This window comes from Trachurus trachurus (assembly GCF_905171665.1).
Source record: "Trachurus trachurus genome assembly, chromosome: 14".
Classification (NCBI taxonomy): Eukaryota; Metazoa; Chordata; class Actinopteri; order Carangiformes; family Carangidae; genus Trachurus; species Trachurus trachurus.
This window is the reverse complement of record NC_139903.1, coordinates 17,385,315-17,395,663: the sequence shown is the minus strand read 5'-3', so window position 1 is coordinate 17,395,663 and position 10,349 is coordinate 17,385,315. Positions and strand designations below refer to the sequence as shown.

Below are 10,349 nucleotides of genomic sequence, written 5' to 3'. Positions count from 1 at the left end.
ATACACTGAAAGGGTTGTGACAAAAAAGGGGAAAAATAATCACATACCTGATACCTCTGTGAAGCATCCCTTATGATAACACAGCTGCTGCCAGAGTTTTTTGAAGTCACCAGGTTTGATCAGATGGAGAAAGACACGGACTGAGAGGAGCTGCTGTACAACTGTCCAGCTGTTTGTCTCCTCCCTCTGCATCATCCAGTGTTAATACCAACAACTTTCAACCCATCACAGTGGTCACGGCTGTGACAGCTGTCAGCGGACGACCCGTAGTTCAATTTAAACATCACTTTAGTTTCTTCTGACAGATAAGAAGCCTCAAATTATTGTCATATATAATCTTATACATAAAGCATGACACTAGAGCAAGGACGATCTCCATCCTAAACAATTAACTGCTCGATAATTTAGCTAACAGCATGGAAAGAATTCAGCACTGGAGCCAAGTTCATTATCAGCATATTCACAAAAAACAAACAGTTTAGAAAAGTCTTTTGGTTTATTTGGACAAATAAATACAGTATGGAAGAGATTTAAATTCTTAACAAGAGAAGCAAGGTCCGGTGTGTCTTAGTCAGAACTATATTTGTTTAGAGTCATTGAGGCTTGAGCAAAAATCACTGGACAAACCTTCTCCTCTGAAATGACATCAGTACAGAAAAATGGAGATGAGTGTGAAATGAGCCACGGATGAAGTTTAACCAACAAGTTAAAGCAAAGTTAACCCTGGGGATGACATCACGTGTCAACAGATGGCGAGCCGCTGGTTACACAACTTCATTTGGCTTTGTCATAGTAAACCCCCAAAGCTATATGCCTGAGTGTGCAGGATGCTGATGTTAAGAAGCCTTCATGTAATCACAGTAGAAATAATTGCAGTCCGAATGTTTAGAAGGAACAAACCGGCTTATACGCCCAGAGAGAACATTTCTCTCTCGTTCAGTCTACGTATATGTGAGTTTATATATTTAAGAGACAAGACAGAAAACGGAAATGAAGGAAGATGTTAATTGTATTTTCCACAGAGGAAAGGTGCTGTTGTATCTCCTTGGTGGCCTGTGGCTCCAAGTGTCTATTTGATTTTGGTCAGAGCTACAGCTCTCCTCTCTGTGTTCTGAAACAAGGCCCGGATCAGGTTCTTCACCTCCGAGGGGGAGAACTCCAGCGCCAACGGACCTTTACCGTCAGCCCACCTGAGGAGGAGAAAAACAGTATGTTACAGGAACACATCAAATTTATGTATAAAGGCCAGTTTATCAGGAGAAGAGCTGAGCATGTGGGGAAAAAAAACGTATTATCTCCTGTGGTTAAATCAATAAGCTCTGATTAGTCTGACAAATAAGTTAGGACAATGTAACTTAGCTTAGACCAGTGGTTCTCAATCTTTTTTCAGTGAAGTACCCCCTGTGAAATATTTTTTCAGCCAAGTACCCCCTACCCAGCGCAAAGCATTTTTGGACCAAAAGACGTAAAACACAGCAATGTGTCATCAGTGTCTGCTTTATTTTACTTTTACTGTGTAAAACATTGGTTATAGTGGCCTCTTTTGAACTATTTGGAAATAAAAATATATAGAAATACAGACTAAAAAATAATCAACTTGATTATAAAGACTTTTGCACATGAGAATAATCATCAGTCTAAAATGCTATCTAATAAATATCTGTTCTCAAAATGAATTCATGATATCAATTATAGATACACGTTTCTTCACACACACAATAAAAGTCCAGACAGTAGGGCTACTGCTTTGCAAGTCAGTTGTCCTGCAACACGGTGGCATGGGGGGACTGTGCTCAATCAGAGGTGTGGTTTCAGATCATAACAACAGGTTGAGAGCCAGAGGACTTCTCTCTGTCTGTGTTAACTGAGGCAGTGAAACACACCTGCATTAGTGGCCTTGACTTTATGAAGTTGATCGCTTTGATGCTGTCGTTTAAAATCTCATGTAACACCAACCTGAATTCATAAAGTTTCCTCATGAAGCAGTCAGGAGGCTCACCGACATGACGTGCATGTTTTGTGTTGAGATGCGTCTGGAGATGAGCCAGCTTCATGCCACTGTTAGCTAACTTCTCCCCAAAAACAAAACATGATGCCTAGAGTGGGCTGCAACTCGTGGACGTAATTCCCTTCACCACAAATTCTTCTGAACACTGTCGGGATTTTACCGGCGCTGGTTTCGACTTTTTTATCACTTATCCCTCCGTGTTTCAGCAGCGCTGCTGCTACGTCAACCCCGACTCCGTTGTTTGATTGACAGGCGATGCCGTGCGGCAAATGTCAGGTTGGGTTAAACCATCTGGTGGGGGGGGGGCTCTGTTTTTTTTTTAGGATAATTAATTAAGTAGCCCACTGAATATAAGATTTAGTTTATGAATTTAGACATGTATTTTATTGAAATATCCGTTATATAATTATTTAAATGGATTTTGGAATTTATATATTTTTTAATATTTCAAATCTCACGTACCCCCTGGAGTGCCTTCACGTACCCCTAGGGGTACGCGTACCCCCATTTGAGAAACACTGGCTTAGACTATACATTTATAGAAACCTGAGCTAAAAATTTAAGGTGTCGAGTTTGAAAGTGAGTTTCTCATAAAAGAGGCTATTGACTGGTATTATGGGAACTTTAGGATCCAGTGTTACAATACAATGCAAACTTTATTGTCCCTGCAGGGAAATTTGTCATGGACAATCATGTGCCACAAGTAACTGCATTACATAAGTACACATAACAGATAAAAAGCCAGTACATTTGACATTCCTCGCACAGTTCTCACATACACACAATTCTCCCATTCACACAGTAAAATATGTAGTAAAATAAACACCAGGGGGGAACTAATTAAAGAAAACAACTAACTACACTTCCTGGATGTAAAAACTACACTGAAGATGTTCCAAGTTATTTGTGAAACTGTTTTATTTACTGTTTCTCTTACCTATCGACGATCTCCTGCAGATTGGCCCGCAGCACGATGACCAGCTCCTTGAAGGTGCTCCACTTCTTCACATAGAGAGGCACTTCCTCCTGATACTTCTTGTTCTTCTTCTCCTCGGCCAGAGGGATGAAGACCAGTGGCCCTTCCTCGATGATGGTCTGGCACAGAGTGTGTAGATGCTCTCCATCCTCAGAGGAAATATCCTGGAGACAGCGAAAAATAAAATCCTTGTTGACCAACAGTAATGTAATAATGCATACGTCAGCAGATCGTCTCCATAGCTTATCCAGACAACTATACAATATTGGTTATTGTATCTCACTGACACTTCTTCATTCGTCTGTGACGGGTACAAAAAAACACTGTGATGTAAGAAACAAACCTCTAGCATCATGATTTTGGAAATGATCTCCGAGATGGCAGTGTTGAGGAGGCTGCCCATGGCTTTACAATAGATGCTCACTGGTAGGACGTCCTGCCAGACTGTACCCAACTGTTTCAACTGATGAATGACCTGCAGACAAACGGATGAAAAGTGTATGCTTTAAAAGCAGCACATGAATGAAACAATGGGTAATAAAGCATTGGTGAAGCTTATGATAGCTTTAAAGGGATAGTTAAACATTTTGGCAAATTGGTCATTTGTCGGTGCAAGCTATTTTTAGAACGGCCGAGGCGCGAGCTGCTCAGAGCTACGCTACAGAGGCTCATGGGATTTCATGGTTTCCCTTATCAAACTCATCAAATACACAATTCAACAACTCCAAAACGCTCTGGTGGACAAGTTGTGACCTGCACATTCACCACGCTATGAGATAATAACAGGACATTACAAGAGGGAGTTGTTTTCGAGGTAAATTCATGCAAAACCGCTGATGCGCGTTCCCGTTGGGGGCAGTTTTTGGCAAGCAGTCTCTGTATTTACCTCTAAAACAGCTCTGTCTCGTAACATTCCGTTATTATCTCATAGCGTGGTGAATGTGCAGGTCACAACTTGTCCACCAGAGCGTTTTGGAGTTGTTGGATTGTGTATTTGATGAGTTTGATGAGGGAAACCAAAAAATCCCATTAGCCTCCGTAGAATAGCTCTGAGCAGCTCGCGGCTCTGCTCCGCTGTTCTAAAAATAGCTTGCACCGACAAATAAAGGTAACACAAGTCATTTCCTCTCTCTACCTGTCTCACTGCTTTGCTCGCTGCAATGTAATTATCTTCATCATCCAGGTTGCAGAAGTTGTGAGCAGTGGAGAGTCTCTCCAGCAGTTCATCCGTCTGAACATTGAGCTGTGCCAAGAAGCACTGGACACCTAAAGGAGAACGCGCAAAACCATTAATGTCCACAGAAAAAACCAAACAAACAAACAAAAAAAAAAAAAAAGAACCATTCAAAACCAAAGTTCACATGGCCAGTAGTTGTAGCAATTCTTGCTTACCCAGTTTCCTGAATCCAGGCACCATGTCAACAAACGTTGCAACACCATCACTGAGGGGCGGCGGCAGGTGGGCCCTGAAGTGGTGGCCCAGGGTGAGCAGGTGGTGGGCCAGGTACATGCAGTTGTTGTGCTGAATGGCAGCGAGGTGCGGGAACTTGAGCAGGTTCTCCCTGGAGGGAGGAGGAGCGGAGGAACAAGAGCCAATGTTTCAGATTTTCAGGTGTAAAAATGTTGTGGTTAAGTTTGTCACGTGATGGAAACTTACTTGTGATACGTTGGTACGACATCGTAGAACAACTGGAAAATGTTTCTCACAGTGAAGAAGAGTTGTGATGCACTGAAAACAGAGGAAAAGGTTTTTTTTATAACACTTGGGCAGCAAGGAGCATCAAGATGTACATGTTGGGTGCAAATTTCAGGATGTGATGAAGCTTGGCTCCGTCAATCAATCAATCAATCTGATAGATTTTTAATTTTTTAAATTGTATAATAAAAAACATCTTTGAGGAGGAGCAGTTTTTTTTAATCCATCACCCTCCTGGCAATGTTTTGTAATGATGTTAACAGTGCTGGGAATAAAATGCTCTTATTAGATTAAATGATCATAAATCCTGTTATTTCATTAGAGTCAAGGCCATAGAGTCTTTGTTGTTCCACTGAGCTATTCCACTGCACTGGCACATCGAACTCGCATGTGAGTCAGGGACAGAGGACAATAAGCCCATTGAGCTCTGTAACGTACCACTGTGAGGAGCTTCCGACGGCCTCACACAGGGTGTTGAGTGTGAGCTCCATCAGCTGCTGCACTGACTCACTGATGCGACAGGCTGGCAGGCACAGACTCCACGCAGACAGCTGCTTCGTGTTCTCCATTATCGTCTCGGTTGAGGCTTCTTGCTTCACCTTCAACTCTGAACTTGGAGCGGGCAGCCTGGGGAGAGGCAGCTTAGACTCCGATGTGATCTAAGAGGAGGAGATCAAACAAAAATTAACATCTGAAAAGACACATCATGTAAAAACTATACTGTGCTATAATGGACATATTTCTTACATAAATCTATTCTATAGGATATAAGATTTAAAGAACTTCTGTACGATGAACCTGGTCTCTCTCAGGTCATGGCACAAGTTCACACGTACCTTTACAGTGTTGTGCATCTTGGAGGTCATGAGTTTGCGGGCTGCTACGATGACGTCCTTGCACTTCTTGCTGGCAAAGTGACAGTTGACATCCCTGGCATATTTGAGCAGGTCTGTGGAATCGCCCTGTAGATACTCCATCTCCTTCAGAGACTTCTCAAACTCTGCAGTTTCCTTGATCACCTTAGATTTAAGTACAAGACACAATCTTTGTAGATAGAGGTCTAAGGACAGAGGATGTTGTTACGATGCCATGTAAAGCCCTTTGAGACAAACTGTTTGTATAAACGGGCTATACAAATAAAATTGCCTTGCCTTGCCTAGATACGTTAAAGCAGATATCAGTGGAATGTTTTTGTTAATATAAGTCCTAAATAGTCCTATTTTCCGTCAGCAATCACTTACATGAAGTATTTCAGCCTAAACACGAGTCTCTCCGTCACTCTGCTCTGCTGTAACCCGAGGAGAAAATTTTCCTTGTGGGATACAAGTGTTATCCAATGAGGAGAGAGAACGGCATGAAGGGCTGTGTGTGCAGCCAAGGGATGCGCGTGAATGTGGTGACGTAGCACGAGGACCAATTGATGCCTGACAAGGGCGGGGGCTGCTAACTCATGGTGCGTTCAAAGAAACTCGTACTTTGTGTTTTTCCTTCCTGTGAAGTCATACCAGTTCGATCTGGTACGAGTTCACGGGTCGGAAGTTACGAGTGGCCGTTATAGGGAACTTTCACAGACAACAGGATGGTAAAAACACGAGCTACGGGTTACCTGGAACGCTACCAAGTCGTAGTTGTGACTTGAAGCTGTAACTTACGGTTTCAAAAGCCTGCCTTGAACGCAGCATTAGCCGAAACGGCCGTGAAGCTGATATCTGCTTTAACTTTATCACCTGCTCACCTGAGTAAAAAAAAGGAACACAAAGTATCTCTACTGTATATAATATCCTGATACACAACAACAACAACAACCGGTTCGGTCCTTACAGTGTCAAACTTCTCCAGCTGACTGCTGTTGGTGGGGATGGAGTAGAGCAGACACTCGTGGATGATGCACTGGGAAATCTCCTCCCAGATCAGCTCTCCCAAGATAGCAGCGAGCTTCTTATCACCAATGGACACGTCTGAAAAATAAAAGAGACAAACGAGGATCTGAGGTGAACATGGGCAATACATGTGATGAAGGCTGTCTACATCAAATCCCACTCATGTTACCAGTTTGAATGTGATACCAGAAACGTAACCACAAGAAACCTTGAAGCATCATACATCGTTTTAGTGGGACTGTACCTAGCAGGTGTGAGTGCAGCGTCTTGAGCACCAGCAGCAGTTTGCTGTAGACCTGTGAGGGAGTGGATCGCTCCTCGTGGCTCTCCTCCAAACACTCCAGTGCCAGGACGGTGCCCTCCCCCTGCTGCTCCGTCACCCTCACCGACAGCGACGGGTACATCACCAACGGCTTCAGCATGTTCTTCAACAGCAGTTGACCTGAGCGACACAAATAACACAATACATTGAGCAGGTTTTGACCTCGGATACACAGAGCTTTAAGATAAACATACAGATTAATTAGCTTCCTAAATCAGATGACATTAGGTTATTCCAGACATGTCAATATCAATTAGGGATGTCACGATTACTTGTTTTCACATTAATTGTGGTATTAAACAACACAATTAATTCATCGTAAACATTCCTAAATACCGTCACTTCCCAAAAAAGATTATGTCGGAACCATATCTGCAGATTAGTGCCAAAATAAAGGTAAATGCTCAGATACTGGTCCATTTAACTAATGTAACATTGAATTGGTAGGAATTTAAATGTTAGCGTGTTATTTGTATTTAAAAAACAAAAAACGATAACGACATTTGGTATAGATGATCATTTATGACCTGAATATGTCAAACACTTCCCCTGGGGGATTAATAATTGGTCATAATAGATACTTCAAATAATTTGTGTCAACAATGAGTAATGTAATTATTATTTTACTATTTGATTTTACACATTCATAGTGTTGGGAAATTAATTAATACATAATAATCGTGATAATCGTAACACTGTGATTATTTCTGACAATAATCGTACCAAGAAAATTTATAATCGTGACATCCCTAGTATCAATGTAAAAATCACTTGATAGAATTGAGGAAGTTTCAGTGTAAAAAAGCCACGATTATGCTACGAAACTGTGTCTCCATGACCTCATCTAGTTTATTTTTCCAACTGTAAAATGTGTAAGCTGTCATACATGATGAATAAATGAAATACTGAATATTTAACAGCCATCAGTGTTGCTTGTTCTTACTGAAGAGTTTGATCTTGTGTTGGAGGCCTCCCTGGATGGCCAGCGCTTGCAGGAGGCAGCACATCAGAGCAGGTGGGTTGGGTTCACCGTCCTTACTGCACGGATGGCTCAGGTTCAGCTCCACCGTCAGGAAGGACTTCACACCTGCAGGCTCTGGTGGGACAAATCCAAAAAAACGACTGCTAATGAAACTCATTCAGATACATTAGCTGTGATTTTCTTTATTTCAAGATGATTTTGGAAGTCAAAAGACCACCACGAAATCTATTTTATACACGTTAGGTGATAACATTCAATGATCAGGTGTTCAATGTGAAATGGGAGAGCAGTGAGTATTGGGTTGCAGTCATTCATAAGGTGAGTATCACATGCGTTGCCCATATAGGTATTCCTGGCATACATAATGAAAACTCTCAACATTTTTTTCCTGAAGGAGTCTTACCCTTTGAAGATGGTAGTCTCCAGATGACAAGGCGCTTCCATTCTTCTCCCAGTTGATAAATTAAATTTTCTCTCTGCACCGTCAGCTCAGTGTTGAGAGAGCTGAGCAGAAGCAGCTGGGAAGTCTTCCAGCCCTTCAGTGAATTCACGCTGACTTTTGCCTGAAGATATATTACCCATCAATCAGTATGTTGACGTGCACTTAAAACACTATGTGACTGTAAAGAGGCATACATGTAAGAATGTCCATCATTACATTTCTCCTCAGTTCTCAAACACACCTCAGAAGTCAGGATGCTAATACTGTATATGTGTTTGATCACACAGGGGCGACTCAGCGTTGTCCGGCTGACACTCTTTTCTATCTTTTAGCCCAGGTCATGAGAGATTAAATGCCCCATCTTAGTTCAGAGTAGAGGTTAGGTTGTGTGGACAAGACGTCAGCAGCTCTTACCTTTTCCAGCTGGTTGGCTGCATCAACATATTTCTTCTCTGACAGAGCTTTCTTGAACTCCTCCATAGCATTGTGAAACTGGGCCACACAGAAACATTCAAACATTAATGATGGATGCACCAACTAGACTTTTATTTAATGTATGGCTAACACAAATCCCTGCAAACTGCTTTACAGATGGTACATTTTAATATGACTTACAAAAAAATAAAAACATTACAAAATCACACTTGACAATATTTACAAATGACCATTTATGACATCAAATCTGACTTAATAAATATTGTGTACCTCCTTTAGGTGTCCCAGCATTGTTATGATGATGTTATTTTTCTCCAGCTGCTGCTTCAGCTTTGCATACTCAGCCACAGCCACGTGGATATTCTGCTGAACCTGTGTGCACATACACAAAAACAGACTTGAACCCAGTCTGTTCTTCTTGGGTTAAGCTTTTTTTTAATGTTTTCATACATACCTCATTCCTAATGCAGTTATTAAGGACATCCATTTCTTTAGAGACATCATCAACCTGCACCATCAGCTCCTCAGACCCTTGAAGACTTGGTAGGAACTCACAATACTTCTTGTTTATCATGTCACATACTTCCTCCTAGAAAAAGCATGAAAGAGTTAATATATATAAAGTTTTATGCTGATTAACTTTATGGAAGAACTCTGTTTACATGGTGAACACAACTGTTGAATCATTGCTTTGAGAGATGCATGCATAGTTACAATCAAACTTTGCAGATATCCTTACATTTATCATGATGTTTCTCATTTTTTGCTTATGGCGGACAATTGATAGAGGGTTATTAGTGTGTCCTGGTGTTGTCACATGTATTATGTTTGTGCTGGATGCAGCGTAGCCACGTAGCTGCTAAGGTAGCACCACAGAGAGAAACAGTCCTGCTGGCGAAAATACGCCAAAATCAGCTTGAAACTGGCTTGACCGTTCGCCTCATTATATCTAATCGTATCGCTCATGTTACCTGTAGCTGAGTGTTATTTCCCTGTAAAAACCAACCCACCGTTGGTCAAAGACGAGTCAAGTTTCTCTGTCAGTGGCAGCGCTAACAACAGCTAACAGCTAACAGCTAACAGCTAGTTCAAACTTTACAGCCGCTGCTATGCTAACGTTAGCGCTAGCGGGCGGATTTACCTTCGTGTCCTCCACCTTGCGCGACATTTTGCTGATTTTCCCGGACAGGTCCTCTTTCTCCAGTTTGCCAGAGCTGGCGAGAACTTCAGTCACAAACGATGCCATACTTTAGCTGCTGTTTTAATTTTGTTTTCTTCAAAACTGTGACAGATCAGCACAACAACTCCAGGACCCGCCAGGGAGTGTGATTGGCTCCTCTGCCCCTTTTTCTGCTTCGTCGGTTTTTATGGGATGGATGGGATGAGATCACTGCCGCCGCCAACTGTCGGGAGAGTTTATAACCTGTCAAAAAAAAAAAAAAGAGTTTATAACCTGTCTGCAGAAAACTGGGTCTTGCACTTTCTGTAACATTTGTGCACCCAGAGGCTGTCTTCCACTTATTCTGGACTTGTGAACACACAATCTATGGCAGCCAGGCATCTCTCGGTTTGTATTGGAGTATATGCTTTTTTATTTTGTTTGGATAA

General features: G+C 41.9%; 1 protein-coding gene across 1 annotated transcript; it reads right to left on the bottom strand.

The window, feature by feature from the left end:
* Positions 1–523: 523 nt before the first annotated feature.
* On the bottom strand, positions 524–10,076 carry zw10 (zw10 kinetochore protein). Its single transcript, XM_083985900.1, has 16 exons — positions 9,883–10,076; positions 9,196–9,330; positions 9,012–9,113; positions 8,721–8,798; positions 8,268–8,427; positions 7,826–7,978; positions 6,805–7,002; positions 6,502–6,638; positions 5,517–5,699; positions 5,119–5,339; positions 4,642–4,713; positions 4,377–4,546; positions 4,120–4,250; positions 3,328–3,459; positions 2,946–3,148; positions 524–1,190 (listed from the first exon to the last, which is right to left on the bottom strand). Exons 1-16 carry the CDS (start codon positions 9,985–9,987, stop codon positions 1,070–1,072), a joined length of 2,301 nt encoding a protein of 766 aa, XP_083842026.1. The 5' UTR covers positions 9,988–10,076; the 3' UTR covers positions 524–1,069.
* Between the last annotated feature and the right edge of the window lie 273 nt (positions 10,077–10,349).

What these genes read in the sequence shown, in the direction of transcription:
- zw10 (XM_083985900.1), bottom strand. Translation starts at nt 9,987, where the DNA reads ATGGCATCGTTTGTGACTGAAGTTCTCGCCAGCTCTGGCAAACTGGAG. An exon ending in TGCTGGGACACCTAAAGGAG is followed by an intron (nt 8,799 to 9,011) that starts GTACACAATATT and finishes TGTGTGGCCCAG; the next exon opens with TTTCACAATGCTATGGAGGA. An exon ending in GTCGTACCAACGTATCACAA is followed by an intron (nt 4,547 to 4,641) that starts GTAAGTTTCCAT and finishes TCCTCCCTCCAG; the next exon opens with GGAGAACCTGCTCAAGTTCC.